Source organism: Camelina sativa, chromosome 12, assembly GCF_030686135.1.
Source record: "Camelina sativa cultivar CO46 ecotype springtype chromosome 12, ASM3068613v1".
NCBI lineage: Eukaryota > Viridiplantae > Streptophyta > Magnoliopsida > Brassicales > Brassicaceae > Camelina > Camelina sativa.
Genome location: NC_141891.1, coordinates 39,683,213 through 39,704,872, shown reverse-complemented (window position 1 = coordinate 39,704,872; position 21,660 = coordinate 39,683,213). Strand labels below are relative to the sequence as shown.

The window sequence follows — 21,660 nt, the reverse complement described above, 5'->3', positions numbered from 1 at the left end:
AGAATAAGTATTCTATTGAATATTTAAGATTCAATTAACATATGACTATGGAAACTGATTTTGTGATTCTCTAATTTTTTTTGTAAGGTTGTTTTGATTTACTGTTGGACTGCCATCCCATGATCCCAATAAAAACATGTAAAAAATGATTTTGATCACTAATCCTCTTGCTTTTCTAGAAGAAAGCATGTGTAACGAAGCATGCATAAGATTATTTTTTTAAGTTATCTTTTTTGGTATGAAAAGAATTCAAATATAATTTACGAAAAAAATCTCGCGGCGTAGCACGGATGTTTGTAGTATATATAATATCGATTTAAATTCTTTGGTTATTATGGAAGCAAACTTTAAACAGCTTTCAAAGATATTGAGTAATTATCGGTTCTATTTATACGACATGTAGAATTAAATTTTGATTTCCTTATATAGCAAACAAAAATAATTGATTAATTTTTTTTTTTAATTCTGTTTGGATAAGTATTTATAACTGATCTGTCTAATCACATTATACAATACAAATATTCCGAATACAATATAACTGATCTGTCTAAGCATTTATAACTGATCCGAAGCATGATTATCACTAATGACATTATATGTAATAATCTCTATTATATGTAATAATCTCTAGTCCTATGTCTTTTAACTAAAAATGTTTGTCCTATGTCTTTTAACTAAAAATGTTTGCCTTTTAATAGTATAGACTATAGATATAGAGATGCTAGCATCACCTTAAGTATTTTTGTAAAATAGACTAGAGTAAAATATTAATGATACACACAATTAATTTTCTAACAGTGCTACGAATGAAATATCGACACCTATACTAACTAATAACTTGATCATCAATATCTTTACCCAAAAAAAAACAAGTCAGTGTAATATAGGAGCATATACATAAATAACCATATTTAGTTTCACCGTAGTTAGCTTTTACATAAGAAAACAAAGATACTGTTATTGCAATTTCGAATGATAAGGTCGTACAATATATTGTTCAAATCAGACTTCTTTTGTTGCTATTCCATTTTGTTCCTTCTCTTCTGATTTAGTCTTCTTCTCCTCTCTCTTCTTCCTCTTAGTGTCTTCCTCTTCTTTCTTCTTCTTCTCCTCATCCTCAATCCTCCTCTTCGCTTCCTCTTTCTCCTCCTTCAACGCTTCGATCAATCGCTTCAGACAAAACTCCTTAGTCTCAACTTCTGATCTCTTCAACAGATTCTCTCCCACATCAGCTGGAGTCATCTTTATTTCTTCTACCTCAAGTAACCTCTTGATCTCATCAAACAACTCACTATCATCTTCTTCCTTAGCATCCAAATAATTCTTTGCCAACAATTTAAACGCTTCTAAACCGCAATACGACATCTCTATACGCTTGTCCATTCTCCCTTTTCGAATCAAAGCCGGGTCTAATTTATCTATGAAATTAGTAGTGAACACAATGATCCTCTCACCACCACAAGATGACCATAACCCATCAATGAAATTCAATAGCCCTGACAATGTCACTTTACTTCCTTTATTCTCACCTTTCTCTTTCTTCAGCTGCTTCTCAATAGGGTTAGTCTCATCTCCGTCTTCCTCTTCCTCCTCCTCCTTCTGCTTCCTTTGACCAGTTAAATCAAGAGAACAATCGATATCTTCAATAACAATTATAGACTTCACTGAGGTCTCAATCAACAACCTTCTCAGCTCTGTATTATCCTTAACCGTTGTCAATTCAAGATCATAAACATCATACTCCAAGAAATTCGCCATGGCAGCAATCATTGTTGACTTCCCTGTTCCTGGTGGACCGAACAAGAGATACCCTCGTTTCCACGCTTTCCCGATCTTCTTGTAGTAATCTTTGCTTTTACTAAACTTGATCAGATCGTTCTTGATCTCTTCTTTCTTCTTATCTTCCATAGCAAGAGTATCAAATGTAGCAGGATGCTCGAAAGTGACATGGCTCCACTTCGTTTGCTTATAGCCAGACCAATTCTCACTTGGATTATTTGAATAAAGCTTCCTTTCTCTGTTCTTAACCCCAACTATCTTGCCTTCCCTCATAACATGATCAAGATACCTCTCTGTGATTACTTGCCTGTCACATCTATGAAACTTCAGCATGTAGAATCTTGACTCTTCAGCTTTAGGGTAAAAGGAGATAGATCGGCTTTCGCTTTGATGCTTCTTCGCTTGCCACCAAACCTTGACCCCTTCAAACTCATCAGTGATCTCTTCATGGTCGTCCATGCTAAGGACGATAGAGTTATTTCCTTTGACTCTGTTGGCCGTTAGTTTCTTGGCTCGAGAAGAAGAGTCTTTGCTAAGATAGCTCTGGATCGCATCATAGACATCGCTTCGCTTGAACCGCTGACCGCTATATTCATGGAACGTTATCTGTATGTAAGGGTAGACAAGACCGACGAGCCTTTGAGCTAATGGTTCGAAGTGCTCTCGGAGACGGTGAGCAGGGAAGAATCGCTCGAAGATTGTGTATATAAAAACAAGGCTTGCGAGAGCAGAGCCTGTGTTAGTCCATACTTCACTCATTGTCCCCATTTCTTTTTAGGTGCTCTGCTTCGTGGTTTTGGTAAAAGGTTTCTTGGATAGAGAGAAGCGTTTCAAAGATAAGTCTCAGATGAGATATTTGGTAAAGAAGAAATGGTGATGCTTAATGAAGAAGAAGATGAGTTTGATACATCACAACTCTCGATATATATAGAATAGATAAAGTAAAGTGCCCACGACGGATAATAAAATATCTTTGGGAAACCACCAAGAAATTGTCCAATTCACGTGTGATAATAAAGCTCATAAATTATAATAAAGATAAAAACATTTTTTACAAACAGACCTTAGGGAAACAACCAAGAAATTGTCAAACTTTTAGTTTTCACATATGTCACATGTGTGGTAACCAATTGGGAAACGACAATTTATAACTAACAAAATAATTGGAAAAGAAATCTTATCAATTAAGAAAAGAGAACATACAAGCAAATTTCAAATCTTAGAAACTAAGAATAAGACGACGACACATGTTAATAAGACAAATTTGCAGACATGGTTAGGACTTAGGATGATGTATATTACAAATTTACAATGGATACATATATTTTCTACGAGTTATTATTATTGCTGTAGTGTATGATGTGAAAGTCAATGTCAATAAATGATAATCTGATGCTGAGACGAAAAACAAAGTTAAAAACAATATTTCAGTTTGTAGATATTACATCCCCATATCACGATTATTTAACATTTTGAATTTTAAATATTACACATTAATTCCATAAATATAGGTTATGTTGATAGTTTCATCCATTTATATATTTTCTGTATGCATGATTTGAATTATTTAATTAATTTTGGATATAAAAAAAACAAGAAAATTGACTTTAACATTTTACAGTAACATGTATCACTCTTGTCAGAACATCCTAAATTTGAATATCATTTTTTGTAATTATAAATTAAAAATCAGTTGACAACTAATAAATTTAAATCCATAATTTTTACGTTTTATATATCATTTTGAATCTTGTTTTACGTCAAATATTCTCTCTTTCAAACTTTTTTTTTTCAACAATTTAAATAGATCAGTTTTTTCAAACTTTTATAATTGTTTTTTCTTTTTTGAAATTTAATTTGTAACCTTACAATTATAGTGACGAAAGTAATTAATTAAGACTTAAGAAACTTTAATTGGATAACGACCCTACGTTCTCAAAGAGACAACAAAGTAGTTTGGACCACCTGATCGTCAAAGACTTGTTTTGTACACGGACCACGCTGCTTCGGCCTTCGTGTGTCCCATTAAGGTCATGTTTGTTTGACTATTTAGCATTTCCATCCAAATTATCCATTATGTTGTGAAACACTTAGTGGACTCACTAGACCGGCCCATGTACTAAGCTATGGAGTCTCGGTCCATAGGTTTTACTCAGTCCATATAACTTAGGCCCATTAGCCAAGCCTTACTCGGCCATACACACTTATGTCGGTTTAACCCTAGCTTTGTAATCTACTATATATATCCTTGTAATCTCAAGTTTGAATCAATAAGAATACAAGAGCTTTATCCCTAAACTCTATTTTCATAACACGTTATCAGCACGAGTCTCTAACCCTAAAACCCTAATAGGCAGCCGCCGATTTCTCCTTCTTCCCTAAACACCCTAAACCGCCTCTTGTTCTTTCTTCTTCTTCGAGAATCTCTCTTGATCTCGAAGTTCTTTTTGATACACAAGCATCCTTAGCTTGTGATCGAAGTTTCTATAAAAACCCTATCGAGGTTTGTAGTTACTTGGCTCGGGGGTGAGTTCGCACGCAAGGAGCCGTTCGCAGGAAGCAGCTCTAGTTCGCGGGAAGAAGTTCGTGGTCCGTGGAAGCAGTTCAAGGTTCGAGGTTCGTGATATCTGAGGTCTTTAGCTCCCAGATCCTATCCAGTCAGAACCCTAAGGTGTTAAGGTAAACAAAGTTTCTAACCTCCTCAAAACCCTATGATCGAACTTGAACTTAAAACTATGGAACCCTAAAACATCCAAGTACACAATCTAACAAACTTTAAATTCTATAAATCCTAAGACTTAAAATCGGTTGCTTAGGTTGTTAGATTGTTTGATTAATTGCACCATATTACATCAAGCTTAAAATCCGAATTTGGTTGATTAGATTGTTTAAGATTGCTTGATTGTTTTATGTTGCATAAGAACCTAGAATTAAATTGTTAGAAGCATAGAAAGATTAATCTAACTGTTCTAGGAGATTTAAAACTTGGATTGTTTCATGCATCATAAGATAAAATCGGACCATGTTAGGTTGCTAGAAAAATCGGCTGCATGAATTTAGTTCCTTGTGTTCTAGGATTGAATCCGATCAAGAGAAATAGAATTGTTAAATTTCCATAAGCATGAAATCATATATTTTCGGAATTAAAAAATATTAGGATAAGTTCCTAAATTATTTAGCAATTATCTAAAAGTATTAAGATACTATATCCTAGACTAAATAGGAAACTTAAGAAAAAGGAAATCCTACCTAAGATTGTTGCATGCATTAGCCTATTTGCTTTTGTTGTCTTGCATGCATGAATTTAAACCAAAAACCAAATATGGGAAGGCATGGTTCGATCTTAAATATCGCATGGCCTGAGGCATGGTTCAATCTCAAATATCGCATGTCCTATTGATTAAGTGCATGGTTCGATCTCAAATATCGCATGCTAATATTCGGATGTCTATTTCTGTTGTATGCAGATGGCAAACCTTAAGAGCTTAGACTATCCAGTCTTGAATGCTTCTGGTGACAATTACTTGCTATGGGCAATGAACACCAAGATCAACTTGAAGTCAAAGGACTTGTTCGAGTGTGTCGAAGAGGGTAACAAGACCTCGGACAAGAACAAGAACAAGTGTATCCAGCATATGCATCACCACATTGCTGAGAGTCTCAAGAACCAGTACCTATTCATTGAGGACCCTCTCGACCTTTGGACAACGCTTAAACGGCGATATGGGCACCAAAAGACGGTGCTCCTTCCAAAGGCCGAGTATGAGTGGAAACACCTAAGGATCCAGGATTTCAAAACCCTGGACGAGTATAACTCTGAGCTTTTTAGGATTGTCTCAGTCCTTAGGCTGTGTGGTACTGTGGTAACAGAGAAGGAGCTAATTGATAAGACTTTGTCTACTTTTAGCCCTAACAACATGGTTCTTCAGCAACAATACCGGCAAACAAAGTATGCCGAGTATGGGGCCCTCAATGAGGTGTTACTGCTAGCTGAGCAGAACAATGAACTGTTGCTGATGAATAGTGCTATGAGACCTCCTGGTACAGCCCCATTACCAGAAGCACACAAAGTGGATGTGGGAAAGAAAAGTTCTGCAGAGCCTAAGGAGCCTAAAGAGCCCAAAGAGACCAACTACGTCCACAGAGAGAGACACTACGGCCGTGGCCGTGGTGGCAGAGGACGTGGTGGTCGAGGGGGCCAAGCCGGCCGCGGACGCGGTGGTAGAGGCCGTGGTATCAACAAGCCACAAGCTAAGGAAAAATCGGTTTGTCACCGATGTGGTATTTCAAACCACTGGATGAAAAACTGCAGAACTCCCAAACATCTCATTGATGCATATCAAGAAAGTTTGAAGAAGAACCCAGAAGCTAACTTGGTGCATCTCGATGATGAAGGAGACTTCGATCATGAGAATGATGATTCCCTAGAGACTTCCGACCTCTTTACAGAGGATGAATGACTTTCGGTTTTTATTTTGGTTTAAGACTATGCTTTTATGCTTGATTTATTTCTATGTATTGGATAATTGATTTGGTTTAAATTCAAGGATTTATTTTATAAATTATTTGCCTTATTGAGTTAAAACATAAATGTTGTTTTATATAGAAATGGCTGAGGATATGAGTGAACTAGTGGTGGACAGTGGATCCAGCCACACTATTTTAAGAGATAAAAGATATTTTATAAACCTCACCATGAAAAGTGCCAATGTTAGTACAATTGCGGGTATAGCAAACCTTATAGAGGGCTACGGCCAGGCTCACGTGTTGTTGCCTAAGGGAACACACATTGAATTAAGTGATGCCCTATATTCACCCAGCTCCAAGAGAAATTTGTTGAGCTTTAAAGATATAAGATTGAATGGTTATCATGTGGAAACCAAGGGTGAAGGAACTAGAGAGTTCCTATATATTACAGAAAATGTAAATGGACAAAAGAAGGTCCTAGAGACTATACCTGCACTAGCCACTGGCTTGTACCATGCTAAAATTAATATGATAGAGGCTAACTTGGCAAAGCATAGAATGTTTAATGAAGAGTTCATTTTATGGCATGACCGGCTAGGCCATCCGGGTTCGAACATGATGCGTAAACTAATTAAGAGTTCGAATGGGCACAACCTAAGTGAAATGAAAGTTATCCCTAAACATCTCACGTGTGTAGCATGCGCACAAGGGAAACTTGTTATAAGGCCTTCACCAGTAAAAGTCACAAAAGAGACTTTAAACTTTCTGGAAAGAATTCAGGGAGATATTTGCGGACCAATACACCCATCTAGTGGGTCGTTTAGATATTTTATGGTGATGTAGATGCATCAACCAGATGGTCGCATGTTTGCTTGTTATCCACAAGAAATCTCGCCTTTGCAAAGATGTTGGCTCAAATTATAAGGCTAAGAGCACACTTTCCAGATTTTCCACTTAAGGCTATACATCTAGATAATGCTGGTGAATTTACATCCCAAGCGTTTAATGATTATTGTATGTCCATGGGGGAGAGTGTGGAACATCCTGTGGCACATGTCCATACACAAAATGGACTGGCTGAGTCCTTCATTAAACGAATACAAATGATAGCTCGACCATTGTTAATGAGATCGAAGCTCCCTGTGTCGGCTTGGGGACACGCAGTATTGCATGCAGCAGAGCTCATACGCATCAGGCCATCTAGTGAACATAAGTATTCACCATCCCAACTATTAACGGGTCATGAGCCAGACATATCCCATCTCAAGACATTCGGTTGTGCCGTTTATGTACCGATTGCTCCACCACAGAGAACTAAGATGGGACCTCAGAGGAGGATGGAAATATACGTTGGATATGAGTCTCCCACCATCATAAAGTATCCCGAGCCACTGACAGGAGACCTGTTCAAGGCCAGATACGCGGACTGTCAATTCATTGAGTCCGAATTCCCTGTAATGGGTGGTGAGAATAGCAAGCTGGTCAAGGAATTAACATGGAATCAAACATCCTTAAATTGGCAAGATCCTCGAACTAGAGCATGTGATGCAGAAGTTCAAAAGATTATACATTTACAGCAGCTAGCTAATCAATTGCCAGATTCCTTTGCTGACCCAAAGAGAGTGACAAAATCGTACATACCAGCTTGCAATGCACCAGTACAAATTGATGTTCAGAAGGAAGAAAATACACAAGTTGCTACAGAGTCTAAAACCCGTTTGAAACGAGGTAGACCATTAGGTTCCAAAGATAAGAATCCTCGGAAAAGTAAAAGAGGTGCATGTCAGACTGAGGCTAAGGGAATTACCGAGAAAGCAGACATGGCCGCGGCAAATGATAAGGAGCCGGATGGGGTTCAGGACGCTGAACCTCTAGGTCCTGAGAATATTGATAACGATGAGATATCGATCAATTACATCATGTCTGGGATTACTTGGAACCGTAAAGATATCGACGTCGATGATATTTTCGCATATAAGGTAGCACTAGAACTAAATGAGGATCTAGAGCCCACATCCATATTAGAGTGCACTCAAAGCAAAGATTGGCTTAGATGGAAAGAAGCTATTGATGTGGAGCTAAACTCTTTGAGGAAGAGAAGTGTGTTTGGTCCGATCTTGAGGATAACACCTGAAATTAAACCAGTTGGACATAAGTGGGTCTTTGTAAGGAAGAGAAATGAGAAGAATGAAATCGTGAGATACAAAGCACGGCTTGTAGCACAAGGATTCTCTCAAATACCAGGAATAGATTATGAGGAGACATACTCCCCTGTGATGGATGCAATGACTTTTAGGTATCTAATAAGTCTGGCTGTAAGAGAGAAACTGGATTTGCGGTTAATGGATGTTGTAACTGCTTACCTATATGGTCCACTGGATAATGAAATCTATATGAGATTACCAGAGGGAATAGAACTCAAAGGAAAGAGTGGTTCTCGAGAACAGTACTGCATAAGGCTAGACAAATCGCTTTATGGACTGAAACAGAGTGGTCGAATGTGGTATAATAGACTTAGCGAATTTTTGGCAAAGAAAGGCTATAGGAATGACCCCATCAGTCCATGTATATTTATTAAGAAGTTTGCAAACAAAGGATTTGTGATAATAGCAGTCTATGTGAATGATTTAAACATCCTTGGAACCTCTGGGGAAATTGTCCAAACTGTAGAATACCTCAAGAAGGAATTTGAGATGAAAGACCTAGGCAAGACAAAATTTTGTTTGGGATTGCAGCTTGAGTACAGAGACAATGGTATCCTTGTGCATCAAAAGGCATATACAGAAAAGATACTCAAGAGGTTTAATATGGAGCAAGCTCACCCATTGACTAGCCCCATGGTTGTGAGAAGTACACAAGTGGATAAAGATCCATTTGCTCCCAAGAAGGCCGATGAAAAAGTTCTCGGACCTGACGTGCCTTACCTCAGTGCTATAGGAGCGTTAATGTTCTTGGCTAGCCACACTAGACCAGACATAAGTTTTGCCGTGAACCTCCTAGGAAGATATAGTTCTTGTCCGACCATAAGGCACTGGAATGGTATTAAACATGTTCTGCGATACCTACGGGTACGACAGACTATGGTCTATATTACACTAACTATAACAAAGATGGTTTAGTTGGTTTTGCTGATGCAGGTTATCTATCCGATCCACACAATGGGAAATCACAAACAGGTTATGTGTTTACACACGGTGGTACAGCAATCTCTTGGCGTTCCATGAAGCAAACCCTTGTAGCCACTTCATCAAATCACGCAGAGATACTAGCAATGCACGAGGCCAGCCGTGAATGTGTTTGGTTGCGGTCCATGACTCAGCATATTCGGACAGACAGTGGATTGGAGGACAGCAAAGAAGCAACCGTAATTTATGAAGATAACACAGCATGCATCGCACAGCTCAAGGAAGGTTACATCAAGGGAGATCGGACGAAGCACATATTACCAAAGTTCTTCCATACACATGATCTACAAAAGGCCGGAGAAGTTCTTATAGTGCAAGTTCAGTCAAGTGAGAATTCAGCCGATCTCTTCACCAAATCGCTACCGACAACAACTTTCAAGTAGCTCGCGCACCAGATTGGAATGCGGAGACTTAGGGACTTGGAGTGATGTTTGGAACAGGGGGAGCAATGTGTGCTGTACTCTTTTTCCTTCACCAAGGTTTTGTCCCAATGGGTTTTCCTGGTAAGGTTTTAATGAGGCAGCATCCCCTAAGCACATTGCAGCGATCCCATCCAACATAGGCACGGTTGTTCGTCCAAGGGGGAGTGTTGTGAAACACTTAGTGAACTCACTAGACCGGCCCATGTACTAAGCTATGGAGTCTCGGTCCATAGGCTTTACTCAGTCCATATAGCTTAGGCCCATTAGCCAAGCCTTACTCGGCCATACACACTTATGTCGGTTTAACCCTAGCTTTCTAATCTACTATATATATCCTTGTAACCTCAAGTTTGAATCAATAAGAATACAAGAGCTTTATCCCTAAACTCTACTTTCATAACACATTATAATTATTGATCCAAATAATTCATTTAAATGTCAAATGACTTAACGAAGAAGATAAAAAAATAATTTATTTGAATGATGCATCTGAATAAAAATGTGTTTGTTTGGTTATTTTACATTCTTATCTAAATGGATTTAATTAGAAAAATGACAAAAATGTCATGTTTTGATCTAATAATTTTTTAATCTTAATCTTAACCATATTAATTTTAATTATTAATTTAAAATATAATATTTTCATTCAATCCCAATCAAAAACTCCAAAAATCCTAATATCAATATAATTGTCTTTGACATTTATAAATTTTTGATATTTGTCTGCACTTTCACTTTCCTAATAGCAGCCAACGCACTCTTCGCTCGTACACAACCAAGATTCGCGTTCATCATGGATCGAGTGGGCACAGGTTTGGTATTGGCATCGTCGCTGCTCGTTGCATGTCCAATTATACCCATCGGCCACACTTTTTTATATGTAGTGCTTCTTGTTGCAACATATTTTATACTAAATATTCCTCAGTTAGATAAACAAATTAAAAAAATGTCCTATAGACTATATACTGTGCTGAGTGCTGACAATTAAAAAAAAAAATGACCCAATTATATATGTTTATAACTCTTGTGTTGATTTTCCATAAACTTTATATTATGTTGTTCCAACCTGGACATTTGTAATTACTTAATTAAGATAATTTCCGTACTATAGAAAATACAACACTACTAGGTATCAATCCACACTATGTGCGGGATAAATCGATTTAAATAAAATATTATGAGCAAAATTATTATTTGAAATTTAAGATTTATTTTGTGTAAAACAAAATATGTAAGTAAATTTTTTTTTTGTTTATTCAAATTTGCGTTTATTTTCGGTAAAATACGTTTTACCTGTGAAATATTTGAACTTGGAAAAGAATTTTAAGGTGGTGTAGAAAATTTTGATGTGTTTTTGTGTTTCTAAAAATCAAATTCATATATTTTATGTTTCACATTATCATCTACATCACTATACCATTAAATAGATTTTTAAAAAAAAATACTTTTTAGACTAATCGATTTAATTTAAACTAATCATAAGTTTAAAAATGCAATGAGAAAGATGTATAAAAGTGGTAAATAAATGAATAATTTTTTTATTGTTTATGAAATGTAAATTATTTCTAAATATTAAATATGTTATAAAATTAATAATTAAATACATTTCTGGATTTTAATTGTTGATTAAATTTTTCATTTTTAAAAACTTATAGAAAAGAACATTGTCTTATATATGTCAATGATATATATGTAAATAATAATGAGGTAAGAGGAGAGGATTCTAGATTTTTTTTTTTAATAAATGCAAAGAGTTGTAAATAAGTAGATGTTTTGAAGATTATTTGATAAAAAGTGTCATGAGCTCTGTAACGCTGACACATCAGCCTTTTTCTCAAGTGTGCTTCTCTATTAATATATAGGGGATTACGTAACAAAAGACAAACTCAACGATAAAATAGGATTTGACGCAATAATCGATAAACCGAAAAGCGATCAGAAATGTGCTGCTTAAGGTCATCTCCATCGATAGAAATGGAAAGGGTTACTCAGAAACATAAAAATAATAATATTTTATTTGTATAGTTATATTTTTAACTTTTAAATAAAGATGGACCAATAACAAATGGTGGTGTGTTTGCAACAGTAAAAGAAACGACTCTTGCGGAAGTACTTTTAGAGCATCTATACTAGAGAAAATTTTAAGCGTTACTTTAAAAAGAAAAAAAAAATAATATTTTAATATTTAACTAGTGAGAAAGGGACAAGTGTAGAAATTCCCAGAGTAACGATTCTAACCAAAGCACTTAAAGCATCGGTTCTCTCTATTTCTCTCTTTCTATATTATTTTATTAATTTTTAGTTAAAAAAATTTGGGGAAGTAATCCCTAGTGGAGATGACCTTAGAACCTCTGTATTTTCTCTCTTTGCTTTTCAATATTTTTTATTTTTTTATTTGTAGTAACGGTGGTTGAGTAACCTTCAGTCGACATGCCCTTAGGGCAAAAAAAAGAAGTCGATATCATCTTATTATGAAATGTTGAATATATTTGTTATAAGACTATATGCAATAGGGTTGTTGAAAAAGTTATTAAACTGCTTAATTACTGCAATGAGGGTGTTAAAGAAAGGGAAAATGACACTTACACCCACTTTCTCCTAAAATATTGACACTTACACCCACTTTCTACTATCCCTATACTTTTCTTATGTCAAATTACAACTTACACCCTCTAACTAAACTAACCTTCTCTTTCTACTTTTTTTTTCCTTCTCATCTCTCTCTCTAACTTTTCTCTTTCTTTTCTAATATTTTTTTTCTTTAACATTTTTTTTTTATTTTCATTACTAAATTTTAAGTTTAGTAACTTTAGTTGGTGATAAACATACTAAATTTTAAGTTTAGTAACTTTAGTTGTTGACAAACAAAAAAAGTTAACCTTATACCCTAAATCTTAAATCCTAACACCACATAGACACTAAATCCATATAAGCCCAAAAACGTCAACCTTATACCCTAAATCTTAAATCCTAAACCACCCTAAACTATGGTGATGTTTGAACATGCAACAAACTTGTCAATAAATTTCATCTGGATTGCTTGTCCACGTGGTCAGAGTTTGGTGGATAGGCTTAGAGATTAATAATGACCATGTTTGTTGTGTAGTATGCTTCTAGTGACACTTCTAAGTTCTAATATCTCTAATTCTAGCTTAAAAATAGTACAAAAACATTTGGCTAAAAGACATCTAAGTGGCTAAACTATAGTGATGTTTGAACATGCAACAAACTTGTCAATAAATTTCATCTGGATTGCTTGTCCACGTGGTCAGAATTTGGTGGATAGGCTTTGAGATTAATAATGACCATGTTTATTTTGTAGTATGCTTCTAGTGACACTTCTAAGTTCTAATATACCTACTTCTAGCTGAAAAATAGTACAAAAACATTTAGCTAAAAGAAATCTATGTGGCTAATTTATTTTGGACAAATTTCTGCTCATGTAAAGAATGAGCAAGATATTATATGATAAATATCCATAACTACTAATCCACATGATTGATATTCAATGTTCTAAATAAATCAATGTTGTTAATTTTTATTTTGTTTATTAACCACTTATGAGTGTATATGTTTCTGGACCAACACAAAATATGAAGCAAGGAGCTCATGGTGCCTATGGATTTAATTGTGTGGATGTTGTATGATGATTCTTTGGTCTGTCTACATTGGTATCCACAAAAAAATATCCACATGATCACATCCATAGCCACCATTCAACTGCTATTCTTCAGCTTAATGTCTAGATATGCTTTGTAAATTCATGGAGACCTATCCATAGTTTTTCTATCCACTAAACTTTGTTTTTTAAAGTGAATAGTTTTGGTTTTAGGTTCAAGGGTTTATGTTCTAGGATTTAAAATTTAGAATTAAAGGGTTTTGTACTTATTTGATCTATGTTGTGTTATGGATAATATGCTATGGATAAAGATCTAACCAAATTTATGTATGTATATTTTGTATGAATAAACACAAGTAACTATCTATTAACAATACTGCAATTGATTATCCACTTATAATTGAACAAATGTTCAACGACCGATGGATACTGTATAATCTAAAAATTCATAAAAAATATAGCAATATGTATCTTAAAATGTAGAAAATATATAATCATAATATATTTTATATAAATAAATAGAAAATTTGTTTTATTATAACAAATAAATATATTTTACTTTGTTAAAGTGTTAACAACAAAAAAGAAGAGAAAAAAAGAGAAAAGAAGGAGAGAAAGAGGAGAGGGGCAAAATCGTCCAAAATGTGTGGACACATAAGCAAAAAACTTGGGAAAGTATAGGGAGAGTGGAAAGTGGGTGTGGGTGACACAACTCACACCCAAAGTGGGTGTGGGTGTCATTTTCCCTTAAAGAAAATAAAAATCTACGTAGATTCATTCTTGTTGAATAAATTCAACAGGTTGAATCTCATTTTTTTGGGCCCACGATCACATATGCGACATTCTAACTTTTGCTTTTGTTTTTGTTTTTTTTTTCTTTGTCGAAAAAGAAAAAAGGTTCAGAGAGAGAGACATGTGTTGTATTCTTATTGAATAGTAAGATTTTGAAGATATTTTTTTACTTTATCATTTCAAAATCAATTATTATGTAGAAAATAATTTTTTTATAAATTTTTTTATATCAAAATTCAACATTTTTTGCACTCTATAAATAGAGACTTGGTTCATTTTATTCCAATACAAAAAAAATCATAATTTCTAGTATATTTTTCAAATTCTTCTAATACTTGTTATTTTCATAATTATAATATTGTTATATTAAAAATTAGCTAAAAATATAAAATTTCAATTTTAAAAATTATAATGTAACTTTTTTTAATTTTAATTATTATTATAAATGTGTTGTTATCAAATTAATTTAAAGTAAGAATATAAAGTGAAAATAATAGGGTAAGGTGTTGAATTTTATTAAACAAAACTATTGGAGAGGTTAAAATTGATTTGGGTGTTGAATGATTAGGTGGAAGAAAGAGAAAATGATGTAGAGTGTTAAAAGTTGAGGTGGAGGGTGAGGAAATACGTAATATTTTATAACGAATGATATTGTGACAAATAAAAAAAAAATGTATTAATAATATCTTACATTGAATGATATATATATATATATATATATATATATATATGTCACAGAAATAAATAAAATCATTTTTTTAAGTATTATATAAGCAAAAATATAGATATGTATAAGCAAAACATAAGAACAAAAAAACATTTTGTTAGTTCATACTTTTGTTTAGAGATACTTTTATGGCCACTGGAATCTAAAAGTAACAGTCATGCTGTGATGGATATATATACTATTAATCTATACTATTAATTGGGGAGTACAAAACTAGATTTTGGAAAAAAAAACATATCATATATCCATGTTACCAAACAAGTCCAATTACTTATATAATTAAAAAAAAATAAACAATATATGGTAAACAAAATCTGTTATTGGAAAATCTAATATTTATGGAAACAATAATTACGAAATTAATTATAAAATTAAATTATCCAATATTTTTGGAAATGATTTAAAGTTGTTACCATAAAAGCAAATTATTAAATTTGAAATTGTATATATAACGTAAATGGTTCTAGATTTTGAGATATTTATAGAAATCTAATTTGAATATTATTTTTTATTTAAGATTTTTAAATTTTCTTAACCAAAAAAATTATGTTAAAACTATGGAAAAACAGAAAAAATATGAAAACCTTAGTATACATTTACTATTAAAAATATGAAAACCTTAGTATAGATGCGTATACAAACAGATTTTTTTCAAAAAATGAATTTAATCAATTTGTTTGATATATAAGAAAATCACAATTTAATTCTACAACCATATAAATAGAACCGATAATTACTCAATATCTTTGAAAGCTATTTAAAGTTTGGTTCCATATATATATGTAAATGTATTTGATTTGGTTTTATATTGTGAGATATTTACGAAAATAACAAATCAATTTAATACAATTAGATAAAAACAAATAATTATTTAGTTTAGATTTTGCAATATTTCCTAAACGAAATTTAATAATTAATCATGATTAGTATAGATAAAAAATAATTAAAAATAAAATTTTATATATGTAAAAAAATTTAATTTGATTATATATTAAAAGATATAGAAAAGTGTATGTAGAGTCTCACACTAGCTAAATATATTTATACTATTAAAAGAGAAATATTTTTCATTATATAGTCATAAAGTTCTCTATTATTAAATGTAATGTCATTCAAGTTAGAACAAACAAAAAACAGAGAAAATGGTAGTTTGGTCAAAATAAAAACTAAAAAACCCGTAGATCCTAAAGTAACCCGGTTTGTTTGTAGTCGGGTTAAATAAAAAATACGTGGATCCTATGCTATCCGGTTTGAAATGATTTGGATCCTATCCAGCGGGGGTAAAATAATAATACTCACTACAAACATATTTAATCCCTAAAATCACTCAAACTATTTAATGCATTTAAATGAAACTATCCAATTACAAACAACTAATTTAATATTCAAATTTAGAAAAAGTAAATTTGTTACTATCAAAATCGGGCAATTATATTTAAACTTATATATGTAAACATATTTAATCCCTACTATTATTTTGAAACACAGTTTATGGACTAAACCTTCGTTTTGTAAGAAATTACAAGGGTATGCCATTGGAGTTATAACCAAATATTCGATTTTTTAAAAGGGTAACGACGAAATTTCACACCCCCTCTAAACGGATAAACACGCGGGTCGAAATAACCCGGTAATCTAACCCGGTTTTATGTTATAATCTCAATCGTTTATTGCCTAATTTTTTTAAAATCCTGACCGTATATTTTGAGATCTTTTTAATCTTAGTCGTCCATTACTCTGTCAATATTAAAATAAGAAACAAAACCCTAACCCGAAATTTCTTTTTCTCTGTCGCCTCTCTCTCTTTTAGCAGAAGAGTGGACAATGATGTTCTGGGATTGAGCTTCACCAAGGAGAAAGCAAAGGCAGCAAAGCAGTACGTAAAGATATCGACACTCTCTCTTTATTTTTTTCTCCCTAATTGCTTCTTATTCTATTGTACGTCCACTAATAGATATGTAAGATCTATTTTGATTTCAAGTCATTGTTTGGGCGAAATTAGATCTTTTGACCTTGATTCTCTCTCAATTTGAAAGGATAGTATGTTTGATTTTGAAACGATTAGGATGAGTATGATTTGTGATATTGTCGTTTGTTCATTGGATGTAGTTTTTTTATGATGATGATACAGGAGATTTCTTGCTATTTTGATCTGGAGCTTGGGAAAATCAAGACTAAACGTTTTGCTGCAAGAGAGTGTAATGGTGGACGACATGATTGGCACAACAGGTGAGTTATAAGTCTGTATCTTCTGCATATAAATTTGTAAACACTCTCCGTTCTGCTTAGATACTTATGTTTAAACATATTAGGAACCATAAGCAAAGGTTTGGCTCTGTCACTTATGCTTAAAGATAGCTTACGTATCTGATCCTCATACTGTGGTAAGTGTAATCTTATTGGCTTAGTGTTTGTTCGTAAAATTCATTTGTTTAACTTAAAAGAAGATATGAAAGTTTTATTTATGATGTTTAGGAACAGGAAGAGGTAGGTCAAAAACTTTATCCCAAACAAAAAGCGGGTCTTCTACTAATGTTTTTGATGAAGTTTGGAATCAGTGGTGAGTATTGGATCTGTTGATGATGAAATTCAGTTAGTGATGTGAATTTCTTTAAGTTCGTTAGTCTTGGAAAGATTGATCGAATGAATAGTTATCATCATAATCACTTAAGATATTCCCCCACATTCTCACTATATTTGATGCTTTGTTCCTTTGAATAGGAAAAGCATGCGTTTTAAGAACTCAGTTTCGGATATGTTGATTTGGAGGTGATAGCTATACAACAGGTCAAGAGTACAATTAAAGAGAGGTGTTGACATTGTTGTTAGAATCCTTGGTCGTATGAAGGTACGTTTCTCTCTCTCTCTCTCTCTCTCTCTTCTTATGCAAACATAAAAAATTATAATTTAAAATTTTTAAATTTTGGTTGATATATGCATTTCTCCACTGAACGTCTTATATATGCTAAGTCGAGGTTCTCTTTTTACTTGCTGGTGGCTGTAGTGGATGCTTCAAATTCCTGGGGCAACCAGTTACATGGGATCCATTGGAAATGATAAATACAAAGAGGCAATGAAGAAGAATGTACATCAGCTGGTGTCAATGTAAGTTGATTCTCTGGTGTTTTTTATATTATTTGAGTCCATGTACAGCAGGTGGTTGGTTTCTCTATGAGGATAGTATAAAGTTATTGGTTATAGTAAAATTTCGTAATAACAGTAAATTAAGATGACATATATTTTTTTGTCAGGTTCACCATCATGAAGATGAGTCGTCATCAACCGGAACTTGCGGTATTTGTGTTGTTAATGGAGAAAGATCTTTTCAATGGTCTTGGAAAACCAGCAGCAAAATTGAAATGATGCACTACGCTAAGTGACTTTATTTTTGGTTGTTTTAAAAGTTATTGTAAGTTTGAAGCAATAATAGGTTGTTTGGTCTTAAAGTTAAGCTTAGATAGTAGCTATATTGTGCCTCTAAGATTAACCGCTGAACTCAAGATCAGAGATGATACTTCTCTATTCTGTTTTCCATATTATCCGCTCTGTATCTCAAATTAGAATTTTAGTAATTTAGTCAATTTTGTTTTCTAGAATTTTAAATGAGCTTTACCTTTATTAAAATTTTTTGAGATTTCCAACTGATGAAAGTATCATTAGCTTATCGATCTTGTGGTCATCGAGAGGTTTGCTCTACATGTGTCGTTCGTCTCCGTTTCGTCCTTAGGGATCCTATATGTTGTATCTGTAAGACCGAGTCTCCTATCTTCTTCGTCACCAAGGGTGATTAATCACTGTTTACTCTTCAATTGTATCTATGTTACCAATGTTATCGCAATTATCTATTATTTTCATCTAATAATATAAAACTTTGGCTGAGATTATTTCTTCTATTACAATTACTTAAATAGTGAAGAACTTTTTGTAAATTTTTCAACTTTGTCTAACTCAATAGTTCATCTATGTCTCCCACTGAATGGCTGATAAGGGATTTTATGATTACAATTTGCAGGCATTGGGTGATTATACAAGGACGAAAAATGATTCTCCACATTGCTCTTCATTTGAAGTTACTGTTCTTTAACCATTTTTTTTCCTTATGATTATTCTCTTTCAGGTAAACTGTGTGACTGTGTTTCCCAGAAGTTTAGAAACGAATCATAGAGAGATGATGAATAACTCGGTGCTGCTTTGATTTATCTCAAGAGATTTTAGTTACTGTATAAGCTCTGTTTTGCAATGGGATAGTTTGGAGGCGCTTGTGAAATTGTGGAACAGAAGGATGATGAAGTAAGATTGCCAAAACATTCCGGGAGATATGGTAAATCTGTTATGGGATCATCGAGTAAAGATTCAGAGCGGAAGCCGCGAGAGTATCATGGCTCTCTTGAGTATGACATTGATAAGCTTTTTCAGTCTATTTCTGTGAAACCATCATCAACGAGGTTGATGAGTTCTTCTTTCCATCTTTGGAATGTTACTGTCAATCGGTGGGATGTGTGTCTTGATGATGTGAATAAGGATTTCTTCTTAGTCTAATGCAAGACTATTGTTGCTAGCCTAGAAGTTTTGTAGTGAATCATAGTTAGTTAAGGGGATAAAGGTGTAAAGCTGAGCTAGATGAAAGTGTCACGGTATTGGTTGGCGATTAGGTCAGATGACTAAGCATATGTACTGTAAAAATTTCAATCTTTGATAAATTGCAGGCGATGGAAGGAAACAAACACATGAAGAGCATTGCCTGTTTGTTGAATCTTTTTTTACTTTATATGCTTAGCTTGAGCATAATGTTACGCATAAACTCTCTTCTTTTTCTGTAATTCCTAAGGTCCGATTGTACTTTATTTTTTTGTACTCTATGTAGCTTTGAACCAAAAAGAACTTGATTATTTATTATTATCACACGGTACGAAGTGTTATGTTTTTTTTTACTATTTTCTTCATTACAATTCAAATAAAAATCAGTCTTGACATGTAACATATGTTTTTTTATGTATTATTTTCTAGCTCTAAATATATTTAATAAATTAGAAAGCGTGATTTACTCATATGTAAGCGGTATGAAGCAGACATACTATTTACTCACGCGAACGCATGACATATTTCATATTTGACATGTTTAACAGTTTTACCTTGAGGCTTGAGCCACTTTAAAATGTACATTTTGGGGAAAATTAGAATGTATGTAAAAATCTTATCCCACATGTCAATCTTTTAAAATGTTTAAATCATTTAATTTGCATAAAAACGACAAAATTTCAGCCTATGCAAGTATATTAGAGGATACGAAACACAACGGAAATGGACGGGATGAGACGTGAAGAGATGGGACAAGACGTGTTTCCTGTTCCAAAATCTAACTAAAATCAAAGTGAAATATGATATTCTAATTTAACACCTCTAAGCAAACTATGAAAGATATTTTGATTAGTTTGAAAATATATAAGTAAATCACTTAACATTTTTAACATTAAATAATTTCAACCAAAATCGAATCAAAAGATTTAAAAAACACTAAATAATTCCAACTGAAATCGAATCAAAAGACGGATTGAAAATCTTTAATCATAAGATTAATTTTTTCTTACAAATATACTCTTAATATAATCAGAAATATATTAATGTTTATGCACATAATTTCATATCAGAACATGTAAATAAAATTATGATTAAAATTTCAGTCTACTTGTGGAATTGCGATGAGAAATAGGGGAGAAATGACAGAAATGGGTAATTCATATAATAGAAAACATTGTACTTAAACGATTTTCAAAAAAAGTTGAGTATATTTCATGTAAAGAACTACTTTGAGACTGGTATTTTGAAATTTTTTTGAGATTTTTTGAGAATTAGAATTTCTACTAACTATATAAATTAAACATTCAAATGGAAATACATGTATTTTGTCTAAATTTCTTAGCTAAAATTCAATAATAACATTATTTTATGGGTAATTATTTAAAAGAGAATGGTTATGGGACATAAAATTTCTAACGCGATGAATCGGGACGGGATGGGATGGGACTGGACAAGATTTAACACCCTGTAACAAGATTACTTCAACATTTTCAACAAACATGAGTTGTGCTTGATTAGTATGAATGTATTGTAAGAAAATTTATATTTTTCAGCTGATGAAAATGATGATAAGGTTTATTTTCGGTATTGATTGTGGTATTCTACATATACACTAAAATATTGAAAACACCGTAAAAGAATGGCCAACTAATTTTTATGGAAAATACTAATATTATACAATTAAAAATTTACGACCTAAAAGGGTTTATTATTTGACTTAATATATGTTTTATCATTGTTTTTGAAGTAATCTAATTTACTAATTAAGTACATATACTTTAAGAAACAATAATTAAATTTTGAGAAAAAATCCAGTCTATTTATAGTAGTAAGACAAGAAATAATATAGATAAACTGAAACGGGTAAGTCGAATAATGAAAAAAAAAATTGAACATTTTTTTAAAGGGACATAAATTTTAGATAAAAGTATGAAATAAAAAATATAGGTAGATAAATTCAAAGGCCAAGCTTTCACTAATTTGGATAAGGATTGACTATGCAACATGTGATTAACCACTTTGGAACGAGCACATAGAAAATTTTGGTATTTTTGAAAACAATTATATAGTTTTTGAAATTATATTTTTTTT

General features: G+C 33.0%; 1 protein-coding gene and 1 long non-coding RNA gene across 5 annotated transcripts; one reads left to right on the top strand and one right to left on the bottom strand.

Annotated features, from left to right (window-relative positions):
* Window positions 1-894: 894 nt before the first annotated feature.
* Window positions 895-2,761, bottom strand: LOC104732843 (AAA-ATPase ASD, mitochondrial). The gene has a single exon (XM_010452438.2). The coding sequence runs from the start codon at window positions 2,545-2,547 to the stop codon at window positions 1,003-1,005; it is 1,545 nt and encodes a 514-aa protein (XP_010450740.2). The 5' UTR covers window positions 2,548-2,761; the 3' UTR covers window positions 895-1,002.
* A 13,961-nt stretch (window positions 2,762-16,722) lies between these two features.
* On the top strand, window positions 16,723-19,549 carry LOC104732842 (uncharacterized). 4 transcript variants are annotated; one of them, XR_758988.3, is made up of 8 exons: window positions 16,723-16,867; window positions 17,123-17,220; window positions 17,304-17,375; window positions 17,467-17,551; window positions 17,713-17,839; window positions 17,996-18,096; window positions 18,243-18,367; window positions 19,004-19,549. It is a non-coding gene; the product is annotated as an uncharacterized LOC104732842 (long non-coding RNA). The 4 variants fall into 4 exon arrangements; XR_758987.3 differs by lacking the exon at window positions 19,004-19,549 and having other exon boundaries at window positions 18,243-18,587; XR_758992.3 differs by lacking the exon at window positions 19,004-19,549 and having other exon boundaries at window positions 16,737-16,867; window positions 17,473-17,551; window positions 18,243-18,587.
* Window positions 19,550-21,660: the final 2,111 nt, after the last annotated feature.

Excerpts from the sequence above, each read along its gene's own strand:
- LOC104732843 (XM_010452438.2), bottom strand. The coding sequence starts at position 2,547 with ATGGGGACAATGAGTGAAGTATGGACTAACACAGGCTCTGCTCTCGCA.